We start from the raw sequence: 25,749 nt of genomic DNA on the forward strand, positions 1-25,749 counted from the left end.
CACGATGCGTTTAAACTCGGAATCGCTTTCCAAACGTTTATCGCACCCGTGTTTCCACATTTCCACCACTTGTTATCTTTGCCGTTCTAGTTTGAAGTGCCGCTGACAAGTGGCCTGGTTCAAGTTTCCCATGGTCCGTATTAAAAACTGATTTATTGTACACGTTGAGGGTGGCAGATGGGATATACATGAAATAAGCAACGGTTAAACCGAATACCTTCCGATGGTCTTTTCGCCTCTTCCGTTGCGATCATGTTTGACCCATCTTCTTCCATGTCAAAAGTTTCCACAGCAACGCCGTAAAATGTCCATTTCGGAACAATATTATTTTAACGGTTCTTCCTGAAAGTCTGAAGGGTCCGAGGCGTGAGTCTGGCCTCAAGGGTAGGAAGCTTCTCGAAGTTCGGCGCGCATGTTGTCGGGGACGTAGTATTGAGCCTCAGGCATATGGGGGAGAACGGCTTGTTGATTGATTTCGGTATTCAAAAGTGCAGAAATAGCCTTTGTCCATTTCTATCATTCCAAATGTTTTAGGCATTTGGCTCAAAGGCATGGCCAAATAACTCATTGAATCTTTAAACTGCACTTGTCCCACTTGCATGGAAATGATTTTGGCTCCGATCGAAGTCACTTTAGGACGTTCGGTACCATGTTCCGTATAGTATCTCAAAAGAAACTTTCCATTGTAGCTCGAGAAATTGTGAGCCATCACCGTGGCTGACGATGACAATCTCCGTAACGTTCGATATGCTCTGGACACCACGTCTTGTCGATGGGGTCTAAGATCCATTGGGCAAAATCGGTTGACGTGTTCGGTTCCCGATATATATTTTCATGTTCTCCAGGAATCTTGTTACCGTGAAGGCAATGATTACAAATAGGTTCATTGATGCACTTCTCGCATGCTCGGTGAGCTACGCAAAATTAAGAATGTAAATGCCGGTCTCTTGCATGTATTCGAACTCGAAATAGATGAAACTTCTTTCTTCTTCTGGTCGTCTTCCTCTTCATTATTGCTATGTATGACTTGTCTACAACCCGACAAAGTCTCAGCAGATGACAAGCACTTTTCTTATGTAAACCTTGCATCTTCAGATGTTTTTGGCAACAGGTAGGGCTGACAAAAGTACGCTAACAAGCTAGGCAATGCACACGTTCTTGTCCTTCATCCAGACAGGGTTTAGATACAAATCACCCCTCACATTTCGATCCACAAGGCTTGTGTTGCTCTCGATTGTTATAGCCATTGTCACGTTTCTCACAATAGAAACTGTATCCATGGAATGCGACAATACTGGTTTTGGATTCCAAATGTTCATCGTGATAAACGACGTGATTGTATTTTCCGCCTTTGAAATTTTTATATCGAAACAACAGAGGTCCACGCACTTCTTGAGTGTCTACTTTCAAAGGGTAGCGTGGAGCCAAGACGTCTTGCTGTTTTTGCATTTCAGGAATGCCACGGGGGGTGGGGTGTCTTTGGATAATCGTGCTTGCAGCAACGTTGTTTGGCTCTGTTTGATAGTTGAATAGTTTTCCAGGCTCTTTTCCATTATACCGTGTCGTTCTTGTTGGCATGCGTTTGTCCCGCTATGATGACACGGACTAAACACACCTGGTCTTGAGGATTGTTAATTTGAGCAAAGCTATGCTTGATGCTACGTCTTACAATAACACATTTCTACGTTGACCGGTCCCTTGGAGAAGAGACACGTGGGTCGTTAACAGAGTCTCTTTTTCGTCAATGATATGAAACTTGTCGTTCGATTTTTGCAAGTTTAGAATCTTGTCGATGATTTTGGGAGGTGGCAATTCTGATGGGCTGCTAAACTCGATCAAAACGGGGGACTTCCGACTGTCGTGATGAATGGAAATTCTCAAGCAACCGTCTTCCTTTGACTGACATTTTCGTTTTAGTGTGATTAATAAAGAATCCCACACACCAGTGATGAATTCCTCTGCTTTCTCCAAGGGTACGTCTTAACTGAAATCTCTAAACTCTACTTTGTATGTGTAGGCTGTGGTTTTAAAGTTTCTAGTGGAACGCTTTTCAGTCTCTCAGATGTGGTAGTGTCATTCAGGGTTTAGTAGTGGTGGTTGTGAACTTTGGTTTGGCTTAGACTCTCTTTGTCTGGACTCTGCCTCACTCATGTCATCTTCAAAATAGCCTCTTACTTACTTCTCCTTTCTTCACGAAATGATGCGATTGTTTCATCTTGACTGCAAAAAGTAAAATTATTACAATTTACACATTATGGGTCTCTATATCAATGGCAGGCCAGTGTCTTCCCTATATAAAAGGTCGGTGTCTTCCCTCCCAGTATTCATTTCACTCTCAAGCCGACCAGAACGATGGAAGAGCCAACACAGAAAAACCTTCTGATCAGACCTTTGCGAGGTATCATGCGAAACTTTTCTTCAGACAAGCCGAGGGACTACTCCCCCTCCTTTCGAGATAAAAGTCAAGATACTTACTATATATGTCAGAAGAAAGAGTATTGGGCTACATAATGTCCAGACCGTCAAAAAAGCCAGGAGAGACAAACATCAAGATACCTGTTATCTTTGTCAAGATAATAAACGTTGGTCTTCAGACTGCCCTACGAAACAACAGGAGCAATATGACAAGAGGGGTTCCGAACGAGAGGAAGAAGAGGTACCCTCTCAAATTGAAGAACCCAGACACGTCCAGAAAGAGAAAAAAGAGAGGAAATGATGACGATGTGAAAGTGAGGAAGAAGAGGAAAAACCTGTAAAAGTGAAGAAATCCCAAAACAGAGAGAGTGAACAAAGACACAATAGAAGTGTATGAATATTTTAAACGTTCTCTCCTTTGAAATGGATTGTAAAATTTGTTACTAGAATATAACAGACAGAAACGTAAGTGTCTCTTGGGTTTGATTTTTTAAAAGAAGGACCTATACTCATGCACTCACACACGTATATCATGGGGCAAAAAAAGGGATTTTGAGTTATAATTTATTTTGGCTAAACGAATATGATCTCTTTTCGAGAAAAGTGACTGACACTGAAAAGGACCGTTGGGTGTTTTTCTTAAAAAAACAAACAAACTCAGGAACGGGAAGCAATCAGCTTTAACTGCCGTCAGCTTTTTCCATGGATTAGGCTTACTTCTGGACCTGCTCCTCTCGATGATTTGGTAGGAATCACTAGGGTAAGTATCTCAGGCGGAGAAACAGGTTTGAGTTGTTTGGCTTGTGAAGGTCTTTTTCTCTTGGGTCGTATTAAAGAAGTCTGATACATTTGTTTCAGACTCCTTAACTCTGCCAAAGTGTCTAAGAGTACCGTCACCGTTTGACTTTAACTGTCCTCCTCCTCTCCTAGACCTTGCTTGTTTCTCTGCTGCTTCTTCTTCATGTCGTTTACTTCTTGCCTTTTCTTTTTGTTTCTGTTGCTGTTGAAGGAGAAAAGCTTGTTCTGCTTCTTTCTGCTGATGTAAATATTTATGCAATTCTTCTTCTTACCTCTGTTTAAAATCCTCGGCGTGTGGTAAGGAAAGAGAAGGTAGCGAAGGTGATGGTACCGTAACAAATTCTTGCGAAGAAGAGAGAAAATCCACTAAATCCCAATTAAACTCAGTCTCTTCTGGACGTAGGACCGTGTCGACTTAAGTAGCCGCTGCTATACCATCACATTTCATCTCCACGGCCTTTGCATCCGCAATTCATCGTCTTCTTAGTTTCTGTCATGTTTGAAAACAATGTTACATGGATTCGCTGCGCACAGACGCTAGTGCATCTATATTGGGAATGTGACATCACAGGTAGCTCTCTTCGGATTGAAAAACTTACTCCGCACTGTAACTGAATTTCGTAGCACGAGTTAGGATTGGTGGAAATAAACTCAATCCGTTTAGATTCGCTTTCCCACAATAAATAATCCCGAATCACTTCATTTCCTTCACATGTTATCGTCACAATATGTGGAATAACGTTGAATCATCTACCCTCGTTTCGTCGATGCTGTTCTGCATGGACTTACCCATGTATGTCAAATCATCATGTACAATCATCCGGATCACCGATACGAGCGTTTTGAAAAGAAAGATTTATTTAGAACGACAAGGTTGTTTGAAGATTGTTCACATTTTCGGTCCAGAAGTCAGAAGAAGTTTGAGGAAGAGAAGATCCCTTGTCTAATTTCTTTATGTCTATAGCTATGTCTATCCAGTTATAAGTCCAGTCCCGCCAAGCATTCTAGCTTTTTTTCCTTCCGCTGTCACTGTTTGCTGTTTGGCTCGATTGAGGTCAGCCTCTTGCAACATTGTTGCCAGTATACATTACCTTGACGTCACCCACCTGTTCCATTCATATTGTCCATACAGAGTCATAACATTTTGTCGCTACAGAGTTTGTCGCTGTACATGCCCACGACCTTTTTGACTGGAATTTCCATTATCGCTATATCGCCCCACTTCACTACTTGGCTCTTGGGCAAGAAACCTAGTTCAGATAAAACAAGCATTATATAGTCTGTAACATGCTACATGGTTCTTAAAAAGGTTCTTGTAGAAAACTCACATGCAAAATAATTTACCTCAAATCGAACTTTCTTTTCAAGGTTAGAGAGTGATATTCATATACATTTAGACATGTAATTGTGCTATCACCAGTGCTTTGCGACAGCGATGTCACTCGCAAAGAGGAGAACCGAATCCACCTACTGTAGTTTTGTTGCTTGTGAGGGTCTGATTTTTTTCATAGGTTTTATATAATTGCTGCGCTTCTATTACGCATGCAGGCACTGCCAAATTAATGGTCATGAACAGGGATGATGATACTGAATACATAGAATATTCTAGATATTTAGCCTGTTATTCAAAAAAAAAAGTATGTCATAAGAACAGTATCAAATCATGATGCAAACAATAGTTCCTTCACAGTTTGTTGAGAACTTCGGGGTTCTAATTATCTATTTGATAATGGATAGAACACGAATCAACGACATGCACGCATACTGATTGGAACACTATTTTTTAATGAGTTGGATTGACTTAGCAGATGAAACTGGAAGTCAGTATGTATGCGTTTCTTTGCCTGATTTGAAAGTTTCAGGATGAGTGCATAAGAGTTCGGCACTAATGACCATTGACCCATCGAATACAGATGTCACAAAGATTATATTGTGGTTACTCACTACTTATATGTTATATTATTTTGTGTCAGTTAAGTCTCTCAGTTTTCTGTATTTCAGCTTCTGAAATAACGGTCAGTAAAGAAGATAACAGAAATAGTGGATTGAATCTACCTGATTCTCATTCACATAATATGAAAACGAAACTGTGCTGTTCTTCCTGATGAAATGTTGCAACATGTGCTCCTGCTTCCAAAGGAAACTAAATAAGATTATACTTTGAAATTATACAAGGATTATTTCAATGAATCATGTATTTCAACGGTTCTTATTAGTTCATTTAAACCATCTGAGTGCATTCAGATGTATGTAGAGATAAACGTACCCAAACATGACTTTTTCATTTATTTAGCTATATAGAGAGCGAGATGGACCCATTGTGAAAAGCATGATGCTAGACGGACCCTCTGTGGAAAACATGAAGTTTTATTTGTTTGTGAGTTGTTGTTGGGACGCTAACATTTCTCCTAGAGAATTGTTCAAAAGAAGCTAAAACTAACCATACAAGGAAACACGCAAGCGAATAACCAACTCCCAAAAATATCTCGCTCATTCCTGCATCGTTGTGAAATACGTTTTGTTTTGGGAGGCTTGGTGGTAGACACAGGGTAAATAAAAACTTTGCTATGACGATTTAATCGACAGGCAAACACGTTACCCATATACATTGTGGAACGATATAAAGCATTATCATAAACAGAGACAAGTTTCATCCACATAACTAGAATATAATGAATAATACGCATTGATGGTAGAAAGACATTATGTTGAGATTCACAATTTATAATTCCACAAATGATTTTAAAAAGTTAGAAATTCCATGCTGATTGGATGATACAAAAGATTTAGAGTCAAGCTCAAGTTCAGAAGTTTAATAATTTTCAGGCCAGAATAATTCGATCCACAAGTGATCACCTGTTGGAATGGCGTATAATTTTTACATAGATCAACATGCAGGATTATCGTGATTACCAGGACACACGACCTTGCATATATATATATATATATATATATATATATATATATATATATATATATATATATATATATATATATATACATACATATATATATATATATTCTTTCAACCTGTCAAGTACAAAAGATGTGTTCTGGTTAAGCATGGTCTATTTGTGCAAATTACCTATCCTGAAATATAACCAAAAGACTATGTCCTAACTACCTGAAGTTACAAAAATAATGACACATGGAAAAATATTACCTAACGGGTTTTATTATATATACTTAAGTGTGAAATATAAAAACTTAGTAGCGAAATAATGTTTATCTTCACTTTATTTCTATCTTTTCACATTTGAAAAACCATATCCTTTAATTCTCCCGTGGGAAAATATAAGAGTTCACATCGTGCTCTGCGACCAGCTAATGTGTTTGCCTACAGAAGTTATAAGTGCAGTCATAAAAACAAGCCCTTTGTGAGCTTGATAAAGTAAAATAGAAACCACATTACAGTTCAGGCATGAACATTAACGTTTTCTGAAGAAATCTTACCAGACAGCGTTCGCGTAAATCTTTCTTTATTGACAACAACGATAAACCCGCTGCGACCAATCATTTGTGATAATTGTTAAAGCAAAATCAATTTAAAGAACTGATGAAATAGATTTACAGTGTATAAGACTATTAGATGTCTTAAAGCGTACTTTTCCAGGAACAGGCTTTTATGTACAAATAGAAACATATTATAAACAAGAGCCTTAATCTAGCAATACCCGAAATTTCTAAATCAAATATCATGCATAACCGACCTGCAGCATGCAGATCGTGTTCATGCTTGTCACATGAAAACTATCTTAATCGCATCCACTGTTGAAGGCAGAATGGTTCTTCCCAAGGTCTCCAAAAGTTTTCATAAATTTGGAGTGAATTCTTTGCGAAATATCTGTGCGTGCTTCTAGGAAGAGTAGCATAACCTTTCATGTTATTATCTCCCTTTCTGATTATAAACAGATCCTATTATTATGAAGCTTCATGTAAGTTTTTAATTGAACCTCTCCATTGAAATATACATGTAATATTTACAAAATTCTAAAATGTTTACATTTCGTCTCAATTATGTAATGCAAATTTTGATTTGCAACTTTTGACAAAAATATATATGCTGCATAAATAAATTTCGTTTTGAGTTTATTGTATGTTTCCTTTTTTTGTATCTGACGTATTGCTGACATCAATGTCATATTTAAAGAAACACTCAGAAAGAAACGAAAGTACCGGGTTGAAACAGGTATGTCCTAATTTAATTGCATGATAAATTAAGGGTAAGGAACATAGCAAAATGGCTTCATTAATACTTCCTTAAAATCTGAAAATATTGTTAACATGGAGGCGGACTCAATGAATCTACTGCTACAATAGTTTAAAACTGAGTTGTCCCGATACAAAAATGTAAGGTTAGCAAGAAGGCTCTTTCACATAAATAAGTTTCAAATACCTGATCTTCTCCTTCATTCTGTAAATGCTATGAAACATTATATATTATATATTTCCAATGAAATGAATGATACTATTTTAAAAGATAACATATAAATTTGAATAGATAAACCAAGTTGTAAGAATTTCACACAACAATGGTTTCACATTGAGCACACATATAACAATGATCGATACAGTTTGCACAGATATGAGAAAGACATATGCCGATTAACACATCCGCTGTGTGCAAACATATCGGTTGTCTGCTAAAATTACTTCGCTAATCAATAATAAATAACGTAAAATAAATGAGAAAATATATAATGTCAATGCATCGCGGTTATGGTATTGAAACAAATTCCTTTGGTTGGAATATCTCCGCATTTCAGCCGAGGAATGTGGTCAAATTTATAGCTGGTTTTATTAAATTCAAAGTAGCAATGCCACTAAATGGCACGAGGTATTTAGCAAACTAAACAGATATTGTAAAATAATTAGTAAAATTTCAACTCTTTATAAAAACAAGCTATTATGCTGAAGAGGAAAAACAGTGAATAGGATGTAATGTGTTAAAACGCCTCGTTTATGGAATAAATACTGCATAATTTAGAAACAGACAATAAAGAAGGAATTTGTTGAGAATTCATTTGAGCGGCAACTTGGATATCAGACGATAAAGTAGGTGTGGGACAACTTCATGCAAAATTATAGACTTGGATAAAGAGGCAAATTTGTTCTACGTTAAAAAATTATATATTTAAAAAAAATGTATTTAACTGGATGATTCTAAAAGATAAATGTTAAATAGGTTATTCTGAGTTACACATTCAAGAAGTTCATGGAAAATGTCTTTATGGTGACATTTCTAAATCACATTTTCATATGCATTTAGAAAAGAAATGTGCGATTTTTGTGTGCAATTTGTGAATAGCTCTTTCCTTAATTAAAGGACGATCTTTCTTTCTTGATACAAATTGGATTTTCGACCAAACACAACACGTTATCCAATGTTTACAGAAATGACGTATCGTTGCGCAGAATTATCCGACACGATGATTATATATTAGTTAGTTTCAGAACGCTTTGCAGGATTATGAAAACAGAAGCTATTTATTAGACTACAACGAAAGAACCATACAACCTCACTAAAATTTAGCTATAACAGGAATATATAGCCTATCCGCAAGGCAACAAGACATCAGCCTTAAACAACGATCATTGCTACTCAAAAGCAATCAAGCTTTGTCATATGTCGACGTGATCATAATGCGAGGGAAAAGGTCAACTTGAACGACACCAGAAATATCTCATTTTCTTGAATAATGTTTGAAATTACAATTAGAATGACATGATTGTGCAGCTTCTACATCTTCTCTTCGTAACATTTTATTAAACACCGAAATAAAAATGTATTTGTCTTTAACCTTCCTCTGATATAACAAAACACAGCAATCAAGTAATTATCTAATTCCGTCTTTACTTTCCGTCTAAGAAAGTCCGTCTCAGTTTAATCAAATGCTGTCGGTGAAACTGGAATTGGCTTAAGAAGGGTTTTGTGTTTGTGTAGCGACGCCAATTTCTCATATTGTTTACACCCATTCACGTACTCTTTAACGTCACAGAATGGACCTTTCCAATAACACCGCTGTCTGATCTTTTCTCAAATGTGAATTACAAGGACAAATTAACCTAAACTGGTGTGGAAAAATACTTCATGAGAAATCGCTTTCCACTTCACAAGTCTATCCTCCGGAACAATACTATGCGGTGAAAAATTACCCCGGGGACAATTTTCAACAATGACAAGTTACCCCAGGACGGTTTCCAATCTTGAAAAGTAACCCCAGGGGTAATATTTCAACGTCGAAATAGTACTATCGCCTAATGTTCAATGTTGAGAAAAAGAAGCAGGATAACATTAAGATACAGGTGTACAGACACGCTAAAAAGGCATCATTGTGTACCATTCGTATGCATAAACACTACTATATTCGGTTAGATATCATAAAATGTTTAATGATCCCGTTAAGCCTGGCTAAATGGAAATGCGTTTAAATACGGCTTAGTGTTCACATAATAGTTAATTCGTTTAAGACGTCGGTGTACGTAATTTAATTACATTCTTGTTGAGGGCTTTGTTGATTTCTCCACGTCAATATCAACTTCGATATCGTAAATTTTTAACCGAAATTGATTTTATGTCTGTTTGTGTTTCAATCAAGGTTTTATTAGAGTTGAAATAAATTTCTGTTTTCATAACAAAGGCTTAAAATTATGGCCATTGCGTTTTGAAGAAGTTTTTTTTTCTTCTTCAACTTGCAAGATTAAATCAAATTCAAAGAGTTTTGCTTTAAATTTGACTTTTAAACGTAATTATAACAGCCACAGAAGTGGTCAGTTAAAGAAAACTGACTTTGTTTCATCACAGAATTTAATATCAAAGCAATGTATAAGCCCCCCAGTGAACAAGGCTACGAGCAGACGACGGTTTAGAAATTCACATTCATAACTGGTAGACGATAATACGTTGATCAACCAGGGTATGGGTACAATGATTGATTGTTTATCATTCGAAAATGTTGTTAAAGTAGACCAGGAAGACGAGGTTGTCCGGCTTATGTTTAGATATTTATATGCACTGGAAAAAGGATTTAGTCTAATAGATACAGAATAACAATAAAGGTTTTACAGAATTATAATAGCGTGTATGGAGGAAAAGATTTTTTTTACAGGCGGACGAACTACGATTGTAAAAGATGTCTTACAAAACTTGGCTGCAACTGAAAACTGTTTTACTGTATAATTAGGAACTTTTTAAACTTTTCCCGCCCATTGATATGATTTATTAAATATGTATCAGAGAAAATGCATTACAGCCCTCATTTCTTTTCATTTCATTTATGCAATGGTACGTAGTGAGAGAGTGAAATTGTGTTTAACGTTTCACCAACAAGGAAAAGTTATGCGGAGACATCTAAATCGATAAAAAAGTGTGTGTGTGTGTGTGTGTGTGTGTGATTTAGATTTTTAACGTAGCTTTCACAATTGTTCAGAAATATCGCTACGATGTATGCAGTGTGGCAGTTTATAGTGATGTCTAGCGCTGAGGCACCATGCCGCAGACATGTAGCATGATGTCCCACCCAGTCACATTATCCTGATACCAGGCTGACCAGTGCTAACATTAACCTCTTAATGTTGTAGGATTCGGCTGGGCTTCCAACCCGCGAACTCTCGCAGCCGAGGCGGACGCTCTCACCACTAGACCACTGGATTGGTGATAAAAAGTCTCATCAGAAAGATTGTAGGAGTGTGGAATACGTAGTAAACGTAAATTAATAATCACATCCTTATCAAATAATCGCCATGCAAGTGTGCGCCAAAGTTAAAAATATTTCATTTTGAAAAATATTTTCAACTGTTTGCATCATATTTGAAAATGTAAACGTTTATGCTTGTAGAGCTCGAACCATTGACATTTTACATGACAATTATGCTTCTTCGTTTACGTATTGAAAAGTAAGGATATATATATATATATATATATATATATATATATATATATATATATATATATATATATATATATATATATACCCTACGTTCCGTTCTCTTACAATTGCACTCGTACAAATATTGCAAATATCTAATCGATTTCATTTGACGAACTGTTAATTATGAAATATTCCCAACATGAGAACATGTATTTCAGAATCCACATGCCTGCAACCCTTTTGAGCAAAATGCACCAAAATATGTTTTCAAATTTGTATTAAACTCAGATTAATAATATTATTTGTAAATAAAATAAAATAGTGAATGTTAACAACAGCCCGGTTAGCCCCAAATGGCAGAGTGCAAGACATGTGATGTAGATGTTATTGTTCATTTCACAGACAGGTAAATTACGTTATTCTTCCGATAGTAATCACGCTGTTAAGGTGTTAACTAGTGTATATCAAGGTGAAAAGTGAAGTCAGAGGTACGACAGATGGCCTTGTATATATTGATAAAACCACCTAAATGTACTCGATAGATAACATGAAAACAATTAAAGATATTACATTACCTTGCTATATCGGTAACATGGTATTACAGCTTCAATGCCAGTTTTTTAGTCCCTGTCAACTGTGTAAAGGTGCAGTATTGTGATTGTTATCATGTATTGAAGTTCTTCGTTCTTATTTTAGTCGCTTTTTAAAAGAAAGTTTGGAATTGTGATCTTGGTCAAATTAATATGAAAACTATACCTGTATATTTAGTATCTCCTTTGGGGAGATTTTTGAATGCATTAAAGTGATTAATATTAAAACGTTGATTTGCATATGTTCATGCCATAAGCAAATCTTCATTAGGACTAGAGATACATTCTCTAGATTTAAAAAAAAAATAAAAAAAAATAATGCTGATAGAAGGATTTGGGTTTTACGGTCACTCGACGGTGTGTCTGTCATTTACAGCGGTGCTGATGACAAATGATTGGTGCTCATGAAACAGGGCAGTGAACATTTCTGAAATGTTTCGGTTCTACTAGAACTCAAACTAATGTCCTTCTAGCCTACAGGCGAGCATGTAAACCATAACGATAGCTATGCCCGTAAAAATGTAGACATATACGTTACATAAGTTAGGAAGTAAGCGTAACTGATGTCTATAACTGGATAATATGTTTTGTATCTGGGCCACTAATCCAATGACTGCGCTTTTGAACAGATTAACGGATAAAATGCAATGTAAGCCTCATACGTTTCGTAAGTATTCCATAGCAAATAAGCCAATATTGCTTTATTCTTTGAGCCTTTCCTCTCGTTCAAAGTGGCTACTTTTTCACAGATTCCTTCTTGTCCAAGTTGCATCGTTTCGAAATGTGTATGTACCGGGAGTCTATATGAAAAAGGTGATTTTAATGAAAATCAGGACAAATAAGGATAAAAAGAAAAGCACAAATATATTCAGCAAATTAAGACATTTTACATAACGCTGAACGCCTTTCAACAACTAGAGTTTTATTTTTCTTCTCCCTTTGTGGTGAGAAATACTTTACGATTATGTAAGTCCGTCAACAGGTTAAATTTTTAAAAAAATTGGAATAAATCACCAACCGTTTCTGCGGGGGGGGGGGACGTTTTTTTTTGGACAAGATTTTCTCTTTGGCTCGTTATGTAAAATAGAGCATGTTTTGAAAACTGTATTCAAATATATTAGAAAAAGGATTTTTTTGTCGTTTAAAATTCCATTTATTTTAAAAACTTTTGTTACAAGAGTGTACTTTCTGCAATAAGAATCGATAATATCTTCAATACTAGCACATTAATAACTTATTACGGAATATTTCACCAAATATCCCTAATCAAAGGGCGTATAACTCTTATTAATAAAGTCAAACTTAAAAGTTTTTTATTCTTTTATCTCCTGAATTTATTCAGTAGTACAGTACCTAAGCTTGACAGCTTCGCCTGTGTTATTTACAGCAAACAGCTGTGTTATTTACAGCAAACAGCTTTCTGCATTAAACATATCAATGCCTTGTCAAATTTGTTAAACAACTTTGGTAAATTTATAAAACTACATAACGATTAATGTTCTTTAAAGAATATTATTAAATGTTTTCGTTTTGACATGTACGGATTTTTGGTGGGGATCGATTTATTTCTGCCTCCGCTTTTATGCGTACCTCGGTGTTTTTTCATGTCGGAGTCTGTTATGTATTTAGGCACATAAATCGATATTCATTTGGAGCACACGTTTAAAAGTAAACATTTAACATGTTATGAGAATCTATTACCAGAAGACAACATCAGCAAGATTCGTGTAAAATGTTTCCGCAAAGCTCACTTTCTCAGCGCTATATTAAACGGGATTTCTTTCCATTTATGCAAATAATTTAAATATGCTACCTACGGGTGTTTTTCTGTAAAGATTTTATGTGTTAATATTCGACTATAAAAATGTATTGATTAGTGTGTAAAATAAAAGTTCAAATAGCGTTCAACAATAGTACTAGACAATGTGGACTCAAAGACGTCAGCCTGACTTCGTGCCTACAAGCGATATAATTTTGTAGCGCTGACGGGCGGGGGGGGGGGGGGTGTAACTAAAAATTTGTCTTGCAACACAGAGGACAAGTATTGTTGCCAATATATTTTGTTTGATACGAGAGTCATTGAGTTGCTTATGTGTGAGAGGACGGATGGAGTGAAAATGTCCAATTTTATTATACTTATAACTGTAGACACTTTTTCATGGGGGTGGGAGGACAAAATAAAAGTAAAGAGGGGTCTGGTTGAAGTCCAAATTCATTTTTGTCGAATCCTAAAATTCTGGTAATTTATTCAATTCGGTATTACATATAAACAAATTGAACAAATGCACAATAAAGTAACTATGTCAATATATGAATTGAGCTGGAAAACGTCCCTTCTTCAAATAAGTATTGCATACATAATCCTGATTACTCTAAACTTAGAAACCAGGGTTCTCTTTCATGCAAATCGTAGTCCTGGTGCAAAATACTTTTTTCCCTAGTGTTATACTTAAATAGGCTTTTTTTTATACAAAAAAAATAAATAAGTTCTCACGAAAAGATTTAACACACTTGAAAATGTTCTTTTTTAGTATCAAAGTTTTTCTGAGAAATTATTGGGAAATACAAAATTTAACTGAAGCTAAATATCGGTCCTAATATTGTCTTTTTTTAAACGAACACCTGCTCAATTAATAAAGTAGAGATTACAAAACTGTATTTACATCTTATTTATATCATGATGCCCGATGTGCTCGGGATCGCAGATGATTTCTATTGTTATTCTCCTTTCTTTTACAGTAACTACTGGCAGTCTTTGTGTCTTATGACAGAAGAAAACTTCATATCTTTTTCTTGCTTATCGACTTTTCTACGCAATTCGCATATTTCTTTCTATTAAGAAAAGTCCTCGTTTCATTAATATTTCACTGTTCTACTTGTACGCTTTATTTAGCCGCGTGCACAAAAGCACGCCCAATGAACCGTCGTGTTTCATTTCATTTCTATTCTGTTTCTAGATTTTGTTAACTCACCGCTAAATTCAAAGACTAAGACACATGTTTGATTAAATCAAATTTTAATTATTCAGACTAATGAAGAAGAAAAAACCAAACTAATGTTGTTGTTTTGTTTTTATTAAAGTTGAAGTGTATTGTATATCAAGGTCGGATTTTCCGGTCACCATTATGCTGATCTTCGTGCATTTAATTTACAATGTGATTCCTTAAATGGAACAAATGTGATAAGGTAATTAGAACCATAACCCTAGTGATACTAGACCGCTCACCCTTTCAACACGTACAAGTTTCGTCACTAACACGTTGCAAATTCGGCTCCACGAGAAAGCCATTCAACAACGGGGACATGTTCCCACGAGTAAGGGGTTATTATTTTTCCAACGTCGAATCTCAACGGGGTGCATGTTTCTTTGTTGCATCGGTTCTAATAGTTTTCTCCATAGCAGAGTTGGGTATCTTTAGTGACACATTGTTTATTGTACTGACACTTTATGCATACTGTTAACTTATAACATTTGTCTAAATTTAAACCTGGTCGTTGCAGAAAGTGGCAGAAAGACATAAACCTCTTGGAAATGGTGTTTGAGCCTAATCTTACCATTCTGCGCATGGTTCGTAACGTCATTATGCAGCTGTTTATGCCAAACATGTACAATTTATAATGAATAATTATATTGCCTTGTTATACAATACGGAACCTGTATTGGCCAGAACGTGCTTGGTTTACATGGTGTAATTATCAGTAAGATGTATTATACATTTTTATATTATAAATAAACAGATTTTATAGGTACTTTTGGAACGAAAGGACAAGCGTACAAAAAAGGAGAAACAACAAGGGTAACAAAAGAAATATGTGTGGCCTGAAATTTTCGTACAAGGGATAGAACACATAAACTATGTGATACAGATTTCGATAAGATTTTTTAAGGAAATGAAAGCTCGATGGATGAAGACAAGTACAAAGGTCAATATGGAAAAATCAATTCCACAGATGTTATACAGATGAGATAGAACATTGAACACATCCCTGGCTTATGCAATAGAAAATATATGCGTAAAGAAGTTTAGATTACACGAAAATCCATTGGAAAAAAGCAAAATGATATAAACAAAATTAAAAGTATTATGTAAAAAGTGCAATACGTGGATAAAAGAGCAGAGGGAAAGAACTATGCGAAAGCTTACTAACGGGAGCTAACTCAAACAAAACAAAAGCTTCCTAAAATTAAGGCGGCCAGTTTTTATGTACAAATTTAATGCCACTATCAGCGACCTAGTATATAAAATTATAAAAATTCAAATACACAAATGAGGTGAAAAGGTCCATAATTTAAGATACCTATATTAAAACAAAGCATAATAACATTATTCACTTGACCAGAGATGTCAATGGCAGTTAATAGCTGAAAAGTGTATGCACCATAACCCCTATTTTATACAAGCATTTTTCACATCCAATGGCAATTTTGACAACATGTTGTACTCACGATGCAAACGCAAGCCCTTTCCCTGGATGAAACGTTTGAAAAACATGGCCTACTAAATAGCTTGATGAAATTCAGAATACTTGTCATCCAAGCCGTTTTTGAAATATTCTACTTGCCTTGAACCCACGTGTCTACTGCTATGGGAGGCTAGCTCTTCTTTCTAGCCGACTATTGGTATTTCACTATCAACATACTGCAGAGAAACTGTGGAAGGTATACATGCCTGACATCAACTTCAAGAACAACACAAGCCCGAAACACCTAGTTCACAAATATATCCATATATATAAACAGTAAACAATACTAGCTGAAAAGTCACACCATATTCTTAAGTTAAGAAATTTACCAGGGGCCAATTTACGAAACTGGACCCTGCCACCTATGGTCCCATGGTATACTTCTTAAAACATTACATTCACAAGTTAACCAAATACTAAAACTATATAACAACATCAATTCCATTAGAATATTCTTTTCCATTATTGTGAAATAAGCTGGCACCCACGTGGGAAGAAAATTAGCAATTCATGATTTTAAAAATAATAAGATTAAAATATTTTCTCATAACTCACCTGAAACAACTTTATAGTTGTTCTTCAGAGGTACAAATTTTACGTCTTCCATGGAAATGTTCAGAGAATGGTTGCCTATTTGTATATCTGAAAAATCAAATATGTGACACAGTCCATTATGGTGGGCTGGTATTCATCTTGTATATCTAATATAGCAAAAAATGGGCACGGTCCAGTATGGTAGCTGGTACAGACTAGTATAGTTGTTGACCTAATGTAGTTCTTCAGACATGATCAGGGTAGGAACAACATCCAAAATAGGATAGTAAATCTTCAGATAGCACATACACTTTTATAAAGACTATGGCGCATAGCGTGCCCTACATTCACATCTCTCTCCTGCACTACCGTTTTCTTCCGTATGGTGGTGACTTACATGTATTGTATACGACTGACCCTGTTCTCTGGCCACTTATCAGCTGAAAATGACCTAGGACAAACAACAAACTGCCACAGTATTCTCACTATATTTCCATCTAAAATCAGTTATGTATCTAGATTGTCTCAACAAATCTGTTACTGAGTCGGACAGGACCATTAGCAACGAATAGCTGTTTACAAAATGCTAACCTCATACATAGAACAGGTACATTTCAACAAAAACAAAAAATAAAGTAGGCCAACCCTTCTTGTCTTTTTCACAGGCAATGCTTGTACGCAGTGGAACGAATGCGTTCACAATATTATGTGTTTGAAATTAAATGCATTTCAATGGCATGGTTCTAGCTCATCTGCAAGAATGTAACTCAACAGCTTCTCAGTTAAAACTATAAGTAGAATTACTACGTTTAATATTATATTTGTCAGTCATTGCTAACTGCATCGCGTTTTCTTTGTGACTGTGTGATGTGTACACATTGGATTAGCTCAGTATGCATGACTTACAATCAAGGAAAATTCAGCAAATCTTTAAAGACTTGATTTGAACACGCTATGAAACTGTGTGAATCCTCTACAACAATTATTTTATTGTGTTTGCTACCTATTTATATTTGTCAATATAAAAATGCTCACCACCCCATTTATGTGCATATGATCTCGCCCAAGAGTATAAAGATTTACATCGTTATCTTTTCAAAATTGGTTATAAACTGGGAGTTGACCGAGTCCCAATGGTGAAGGAAGAAACACGTTAATACATCATACAAGAGTAACGTACCATTGTTGAACAGCAACTTTCACCACAACGTCCCATATAATAGTATAGCGACACAGACACGAGGAAGCTAAATACAGGAACACACATAATACAGTGTATCGACGGAAGTATTAGTTAAACTTCCGTTTGATAAGAAAGGTAAATATGTTGTTGCGTATGTCATCACAACAGGTAACCAGCAGTACCTGAAGATTTCCTCTGAAGAAAGAAATTCAGGTGGCTTGGACGTTAATATCCTCTAATCGGTAGGTAAATTTGTCCACTAGCTTGCCTCATTACCATTTGCACAAACATAATACCAATGATTTAGTTAAAAACACACACCTTAATCCATATACCTATTTTCAGTCTCTTTGTTTACGTTTTAATTCAGCATGGATATATTGGGCCCCGGGTGGTCAAGTGGTCAAAAGCACTCACCTTTACCGATCACTGCTATCTCACACCTGTCCGAGTGGGTCTGAATCTCAGGCTGAAAAATCGCGTTAAAAACAAAATAACAGCAACAACAGTATGGATACTCCATACCCATCCACCACTTGTTAGATTTAAATCCCGCAAGGAGGGTTTCTGGGAGCGTCCATGTAAGACATGTATCATCGTCTCTTATGTTTTATAGCTAGGCAGGTTTTATATAGGCCTTGAAAGATTGGGAGAGGTTTTAATGTTTAAAGACTATCTAAATCGACCACTACACGTACTAAGGCTACTAATATTAAATTACATGCAATTATGTGGCAAACGAGAACAAATGAGAGAGAGAGAGAGAGAGAGGGAGAGAGATAGAGGAGGAGGAAGGGGGACATAATGATCCACAATCAACACGAAGATTGATAAAGACTTGGAATATTTCCTAAATAATAACTTTTTAAAGCGTATATCGTAACAATCAGACTAACTGGGAGTATTGTAAGAGACGGACAACATAATTAATAGTAGTAGTAGTAGTAGGAGGAGGAGGAGAGAGAGAGAGAGAGAGAGAGAGAGAGAGAGAGATGTGGGGGGGGGGGGTCTTTGTTTGAGACGTAATAAACATTTTGTAGTTGAAGGTAATTAATCTTACCTCCTTGACCTGTGGTGTGTATTCTTGAACTTACCAATGCTCCATCATGAATCGTGTCACAATATATATTGGCTACTTTAACAGTGCGACAATAATAGTGTATTAGATGCATGTCAAGGATAAAGTAATACTAGTGTACTCTATACATGTCAAGGAAATATCATTTAAAATGTGAATCTTATATCTCAAGACAAAAAGTCTCCGCTACCCCTTAACGTTTTTTCCGTCAACAGTTTATCTTAGCAAATCGCCGGCCGAACAGAGGTCGTGGCCGGCTCAGCATGTCGACTGCTTACGATATACTATGTCTATTTCAGTTTTCTCGAATCACCGGTCATAACATTTTCTGATGTCATATATCGTTACAGGGTCATGGACGTAGTCAAAGAAAGTCACATTTAGGTATAAAAACAAACATGGGTATCATAACCGAGTAAAGCGAGATTACTGTAAAATGTTGAAACAATACATATGTGATTTCCAAATATAAATTTATAGTTTCTAATATGTATTTATTATTTTCAAATATCTTATTACAAACAAAATAAATAAGTGAGATGAAGTCTAATCGTCCGTCTCATTCAAAACGTAACGGACATTAAATCTCATTCAAAACGTAACGGACATTAAATCTCATTCAAAACGTAACGGACATCAAATAAACTTTCCGTACTTTTACGGTGCTCAAACTGACTAAAATATGAATTTCACAATATAGCCATTTTGGGGTGGGGGTGGGGGTGGGCGTGAGCGCTATATGTCTGTATGCATGTAGTTTCATACAATGTAATTTAGCTGCGATCCCACTTGTATTGCATTGTGATTTGGATTTTTAACGAATCTTAAACAATTTGCCATCATTTCGCTTCGATGTCTGCAGTGTGACAGTTTATAGTGACGTCTAACAATAGATATCATTCAACATACATGTATAATCATGTTTCACCCAGTCACCCTGACACTAGGCCGACCAGTTTTAAAGCTAACCGCTTAGTGATGAGCGCTAAGCGAGGCAGCTGCTCGAACTATTTTTATTAGTTTTTGGTACGCGTCGAACCTGCGATCTCACGCATCCCTGGCGCACACACTTATCACTTAGGCCACTGGAGTGGTCTCTTTGATTAGTGGTTGCCCCGCGCGCCATTTACCCTTAGTACACCACTATAAAACCTGCACAAATGAAAGTTATGCACCCTATAGCCACAGGTCCAATCGAAATATACACATTTAAGTAAACAACGCATGGAATGATGCGGAAAAGGGTTTTGAGCTTTCATGGAATTATGACTAACCATCATATAGACTTTCCTCAGATTCACATCATTACGAAGGAGTAGAGTAAAGCTTCGTTAAAAGCAATATCTAAAACATTTTAAACAATTTTCAATAAGTGCCAACAAACTATAACGTGAAGAGCCTCATAACTAAACAGAATTATGCGGCTAATCAGCTTTTCTTGCAATCTGATGCATCATCACTGTTAAGCGAAGTAATGACTTTCGGCATACTTTCCTACTCTTAGAATTTAGCTGATGTACTAGACTCACAAACAAACTATCTCAGTGGCATTATTGTTCAGTAACAATTTCTCCGGATCCACCTGCTCGCCCGTAGAAATAAAATCACCCATATAAATCCGTGTGTGCTATAGCCCCGAACCGGAACCGCTCTTCTATGTATATTGTTGTTTGGTTTAACGCCATTTTTTAGCACACGATTGGCTATGTATGGCGGCCAGTATTAATGGTGGAGGAAGAACCCGGGAAAACCCCGGGAAGAACCACCGACCCACGAGAAGCTACTGGCAAGCTTTCTCACATAACCACATTGGCCGAATCCTAGACTCGAACACACGCAGACAGAGGTGAGATGGCAGTGATCCGTAACGGAGAGCGCTTTAGACCACTCGGCCACTCGCCCCCCCCCCCCCCTATATGAAACGTATTGTAAATTTTGCCATAGAATTTTGGCGTGATTCACTTGTTAGAGAAAATGAGTTCACTTGCAAAGTTTACAAAATATAATTTTCGTTGTATGTTTTCTAACTTACATTATTTCCGCGTAGTACCTCTGTTATGTATATTTGATTTAATGATATCTGTTTTAATATGTATTTATTTCAATTTAATTGTTTTTTTAATTTCTCATTACATGATATTGTAATGTAAATTTATTCACTAGAGATGATACTTCTTTTAGAAAATAGTTTGACCTTGACTGTTAGTTTATAAACACCAGGTATTGATCTAAATCCTGACCTTGTTTGAGAATTTGTAACAACCTTCGTAAACAAGTTCTCTTTTATTTTAAACTGAATGGTTGTTTCCAAGGTCATGATGGAACTTTGTCTCTAAGATAAAAACAATTTTTTATTTTTTATTTCTTAGAGTAAAAATGATTGGTTTTGGTAAGGGTCACACTGGGTAAACGTGATCTGTAACAAGTATTTGCTTTTATTAGCTTCCAAAAGATGATCACGTGACCCTTGTTTACGTTTCAGAAAGCCCATATAACCCATGTTTTGGAGAATTAATCTCAGTAGAAATCGGGCTGTTTAACTGTTAGGTGTAAGCTGTGCTGTTTGGAGTTATGTCTCATAACTTGGTTTGGAGTTATTTCAAATTACACGGAATCAAAAGGAAGAATTCTGTTTTTCTTTCTTGAAACTACGTGTTTTATTGTGGGACAAGGAGAGTTTTTTAAATAAAAATTTATTCAGCTATCAGAAACCGGAATGATAATTTTTGTTTCTACAAGGAACTGTAGACTTCAGCACTACAGATTGTAGCATATGTCATCGTCTTCCATCTTGGATTCTTCGTCGGGATTCGAACGTGAAATCATTAGAACATTTTGTTATTAGGACAACTAAAATTGTATTCTCGGATTATTTTTGGATCATTTTTGGATATGATTCTATAAAACCGTCTGTTCATAGTTTTTCTTCTTCTCATTTTTACAGAATTTTTCCAGGGAAATAAATAATTGTACTTTAAAAAGCTAGTTGTTTTCCCTCTTACTTGTGTTACTGTTTATTGAGTGTCATAGGACCACCCCATCCGCAGAGTTTCTCCTACTCCTCTTCTTCTGCACCCAGGTAAGATTTTATATAAAAAAAAAAAAACAGTTTAAAGCAATTATGCACAGATAGAAATTGACCCGAATACAGTTCAGATGAATGCATTTATCTTCCACTGTAAGTAATTTAATAAATGCATTGGCACATATAGTCTGACGTTAATTTTTGTTCCTAGACAAGATGAGATCAATGCAAATGTTTAATAACGTATGCATCTCGCCAACCACTTCAACTCGAAACGGCCTGTCCCTTGAGATGCTACCACTGAATCTAACTTGATATGGTCCGATATAGAACGCATTCGTAAGCGGCGATACTGGATACTACAACTGAAGTAGTAATTGAACAGGTCAAAATGTCGTAATCCAGTCTTATCAAAACTAGGCCCAAGATCCAGGTATCAGTTTATATTTTAATGTTTTTTTTCCCTGACGCAAGCAATTTTTGCGGTAATATTTATATCGAGCAGACATGCCGTAGTTATCAACATGTAACATTGTTATTGTTATTATTATTCTCGCATTATCGGTATAGCATGGTCTTGGTTCATTTACTTTGTACATACCTGCATATCTTCAGCGGGGCATAATTTAAAGTGTACAGTTTGTACAAGTCGGTGGTTTGATGCATGAACGGCGTTTGGTGGTGGCAAGTGGGGCGACCGCCCTAGGCCCCGCTCTTGAGGGGGACCCGCGCTTCAGGCCTAAGGTCGCCCTTGCGAGTTTGTCAAGCTATATTCTCCGGTAAATTGGAAACGCTGACACAGGCCCTGCGCGGTCATGGTCGGCCCTTGTCTTCGCGTACTCCAAACGCCGCCTCTGATTTGCCGCCACTCATCACGTCCCTTCTCTGTTACGAGCCTGAAATGGGTCAAAGTAGTATGGTTTCCTGCGTGATATGCACGATATTTCCCTCTTTGAATTTTGTCATAGAACCTTGTTTGGTACGTGGCAGCATACGTTAGATAAGTAGTTTGTCCGTCTCTGAAACCATTGATCACATTCTATTCTGATGTTTTATGTGTTGTTTGTATATTTCGCCGTCATTCAAACATGTAGGAGTCGCGGATACTTTTGTATTTGTGTTAAGTGTTTTGTGAGTGTAAACTGTTTGTTAGTGATGGAGAGATATACAGGCATCCGTGTCGATGTAACTATACGCACTTCAAATTATCATTGTTCTAATTATTTGTATCAAGTAGCTTTGATATCGATAAGTGCAACAGACCATAAACGACGGAGATGTTTACATTCAAGTTTTAATATTCAGTTGACAACTCATGTGAATTTGATGTCGTGTGGGCGTATAGACTGTAGGTAATGTGAATCGCGTGTATACGTCTTCAAGTTTATATGCTGCTAGTCAGTCAATATTGTAGGTGCTACATGATGACCTGATTAAAAACGACGAGGTGATGTGTTAATCTCTTTGTGATGAGCATGTTTATCTGAATGGAAATGATTGATTTGTTGACTCTGTCACAACTGTGAAGCTTCAAATAGCATGTGGCATGGAGGTACTCATACGATCTTTCTCTCTCCCTTTTTCTTTCTTTCTCTCATGCACTCTACTTCCTTCTCTTTTGATCGCTCTTTACCTACGTGTCCCTTCATGTTAGTATGTCTGTCTGTCTGTATATTTGCGTCACTGTCTATGTATATTTTAATGTATGCCCGACTATCAAGGAAATATTGGACAATTCTTAATGTGAAATGTATGTTAAGCGGTTTAATTGGGACATAAACGAGTTAATTGAGTTAACAATAGTTTAAATTGTAATTCTCATCCCGTACCTCCTTTACAGATCACTGATTTCTCACTTCTGTCCATGTCGGTTCGAGTCTTAGGCCCGGCTGACTTGGGTATGTGAAAATCTGCCATTTGCTTTCCGTGATGGTGGTTCTTTCCGTGGTTTTCTCGGGTTCGTCCACCACAAAACATATTGGCCAATATGTAAGGCGTAAACATAAATAATAACAATAACAGCAAGCATTTTTCACTTCACCTTCTTGACAATAATTGTAACGCTCCGCATCAATGTCACGCAAGGTATTTCGGAAGTATCTATTCCATTTTGGGGTACTGTTATACTCTTTCATATTCATCCTCTTTTTCGTCCGTCACTCATGTATCCCATTCCCGTTTACCGTTTGGTGTAAGTAAACGAATCCTTGCATAAGATCGGTGTTATTCTCTTCTCATGTCTTTCCTTTTTGAGGGAAATGGGGAACAAATGTTTCATTGTTCAAAATAATTACAGCGATATTTTAATATAGTTTTTACCAAAGTTAAAGGTTATAGCATGAGGAAAAACTATGTATTTAACTGATTCCATTGTATAGCTCCTTAGACACTTTTAGTTTTGGAAAGTTGGCGGGTTTGGATGACTGCAAAGGGAGGTAATAATTAACAGAAAACATGTGATTTTAGGATAAAATATCCATACATGTTGTCTCAATTCACATAAATTGAAAGCGTATGGCGAATATAGAAGGAGTCACTAATATTTGTTATGGGAAATGTAATTACCATTTCTTAAATATGCATTTTCCCCATAAGCAATATATAGCAGTTGGGGCATAATCAAATTCACCTCAAACATGATTTCGTAAATTTCATTGGCAACATGTCAAAGCAAACTGAAGGTGAAATAATACATACATAATAAAGTGTATAGACGGAAGCATCAGTAAAACTTCTGTTTTTTGATACTAAATTAGTTGCCTTTCTGTCCTTTATACCAACATTGGCTGTTCGCGGAGATTGGTATTTCGGCTATATAATCTCATATTACAAGAAAGACGTAAAAACTGCAATATTTAGATAGTAAATGGGAATTTTGTCATTATCGATGTTATCACGTGATCATGTATTTCACCAGTATGTTATACATGTAATCGCGTATGTGCAAATCAATGAGAAATGAATAGACGAATTTAAAAAGATCAGGTTATAAATAAAATCCCATAAATAAATTGATAGTAATTTATATCAAATTGAAAAAGAAGATTACAGATCCAGATTTGTCTGCTACTTTGCAAACAATCAGCCTCAGCATAAAATTCAAATTTAAGGCATTTGTGGGAACTGTATAGAGTGTAATAAATCTTTTCGGGATCCATAATAAATATGACATGTTTACGCGTTTGTAGTGAAGACGATCAGTCGCATACGGTAGTTTTATTAACGGAAATATGAAGTTAACAATTTCATTAAAATAAGGGATAAGAATTATTAGAAATTATTACATTCAGTCTTACTAAGTGCACTATTTGTCGCATTCTCGTTTGAAAGAAAATATTTGTTGATATGTATATTTTGCTACACTAATGAAATTCATATCAAAATGTGGCATGGATGTGATCTCTCTGTCTGTCTCTCTGTCTCTCTCTCCTTACCTTTCGCTGATTTATACATTGACTTATCCTCTGCATCCCTATATTTCTCTTTCCATCTCGCCCCCACCTCGCCAAATCTGTCCCTCTTGATTTATGTCTGTGTATCTGTCCTCACTGTCTCTATGCGTGCATGTTTCGCAGGCGTCAACTCAATCATAACCTTTCATGCAGGAACGCAAATGTAAGGAAAGTATAATTGGGTGATGAGTTATATATATATATATATATATATATATATATATATATATATATATATATATATATATATATATATATAATCCTGTAAAAAGGTTCTATAATTTCGATGTTAGATGATATTGTAAAAGTTTATTGGTTTCACTATATACAATCAAAAGA

The 25,749-nt window shown here is 36.1% G+C and overlaps 2 protein-coding genes across 7 annotated transcripts in view; both read left to right on the plus strand.

Annotated features, from left to right (window-relative positions):
* The window catches only part of LOC149790302 (ras-related protein Rab-5A-like), a 44,120-nt gene extending 36,823 nt beyond the window's left edge, over positions 1-7,297 (plus strand). For all 4 annotated transcript variants that reach the window (XM_089972351.1, XM_089972349.1, XM_089972352.1 and 1 more), the window contains one exon: positions 5,215-7,297. In XM_089972351.1, coding sequence (XP_089828477.1) covers positions 5,215-5,318 — 104 coding nt within the window. In that variant the 3' untranslated portion in view covers positions 5,319-7,297. The remainder of the gene's footprint in view (positions 1-5,214) is intronic.
* A 10,657-nt stretch (positions 7,298-17,954) lies between these two features.
* LOC149790303 (ras-related protein Rab-5C-like) overlaps positions 17,955-25,749 on the plus strand; it is a 67,369-nt gene continuing 59,574 nt past the window's right edge. Inside the window, exon 1 of one of the 3 annotated variants that reach the window (XM_089972355.1) lies at positions 17,955-18,097. Coding sequence is in view for 1 of the 3 variants with exons in the window: in XM_089972354.1 (XP_089828480.1) it covers positions 23,498-23,510 (13 nt within the window). In the remaining 2 variants the exon portion in view is untranslated. Of the gene's footprint in view, positions 18,098-23,089; positions 23,511-25,749 lie in introns of those variants that run through there. The other 2 variants (XM_089972354.1, XM_089972356.1) reach the window with 2 other exon arrangements.

Source organism: Sinohyriopsis cumingii, chromosome 10, assembly GCF_028554795.1.
Source record: "Sinohyriopsis cumingii isolate HCF-2022 chromosome 10, ASM2855479v2, whole genome shotgun sequence".
NCBI classification, from domain to species: Eukaryota; Metazoa; Mollusca; class Bivalvia; order Unionida; family Unionidae; genus Sinohyriopsis; species Sinohyriopsis cumingii.